Source organism: Choristoneura fumiferana, chromosome 16 (genome assembly GCF_025370935.1).
Source record: "Choristoneura fumiferana chromosome 16, NRCan_CFum_1, whole genome shotgun sequence".
Lineage (NCBI taxonomy): Eukaryota > Metazoa > Arthropoda > Insecta > Lepidoptera > Tortricidae > Choristoneura > Choristoneura fumiferana.
Genome location: NC_133487.1, coordinates 5693593 through 5694342, shown reverse-complemented (window position 1 = coordinate 5694342; position 750 = coordinate 5693593). Strand labels below are relative to the sequence as shown.

Genomic DNA, 750 nt, shown 5'->3' with positions numbered 1-750 from the left:
TCTGGAAAACGAAATATGAGAGATATGAATATAATGGTGGATGAAACGTATATAAATTGGAGGTCGTAGTTGCAGTTACAGAAAGTACCTAGTTAAATGAGCTTTTAAGCCAAATTACACAATCATACAATGTACAAACAAACATATGAGACAAGATACGTGTTTTCAATATTTTTACTTTTTGACAGAATCAACAAAATCTTAGAGGTCTATTGTTGCTAAGAAACAACAAACTTCAATATCTCCTCTCAGCAAAGACCTATAAGCTTTGAGATCTTGAGAATTATGGCTCTTGTGAGTGGCTTCGTAAATATGTCAGCCAGCTGCTCTTCACTGGCTACCTTGTTTACAGCTAGCGCACTGCTAGTAACCAACTCTCTAACGAAGAAGTGCCGTACCCGAATATGCTTAGTCCGTCGATGGAACTCGGGATTTTCAGCTAGCCTTATAGCAGCTTCATTATCCACTCTTAAGCAAGGGATCTTCTTTAGAACAACAAGATTGCTCAATAGCCGGGACAGCCATACAGTTTCCCTGGCTGCTTCACTTGCGGCGACAATTTCAACCTCTGTTGTTGAAATTGCAACACTTGCTTGTCTTTGGCTTAGCCATGAGATCGCTCCTCCTGCATACATGCACAAGACTCACTGGTGGATCTCCCAGTGCTTACATCACCTGCATGATCGGCATCACTGTAACATTCCAGAATGCCTTCCTTGTAATGCTTCTTGTACATAATACCTAGGTCTG

General features: G+C 40.9%; 1 protein-coding gene across 1 annotated transcript in view; it reads right to left on the bottom strand.

Annotated features, from left to right (window-relative positions):
• Window positions 1–248: 248 nt before the first annotated feature.
• The window catches only part of LOC141436550 (uncharacterized), a 4702-nt gene continuing 4200 nt past the window's right edge, over window positions 249–750 (bottom strand). The window contains exons 4-5 of the mRNA XM_074099553.1: window positions 649–747; window positions 249–568 (exon numbers count right to left, since the gene is read on the bottom strand). Of these exons, the coding sequence (XP_073955654.1) occupies window positions 249–568; window positions 649–747 (419 nt within the window). The remainder of the gene's footprint in view (window positions 569–648; window positions 748–750) is intronic.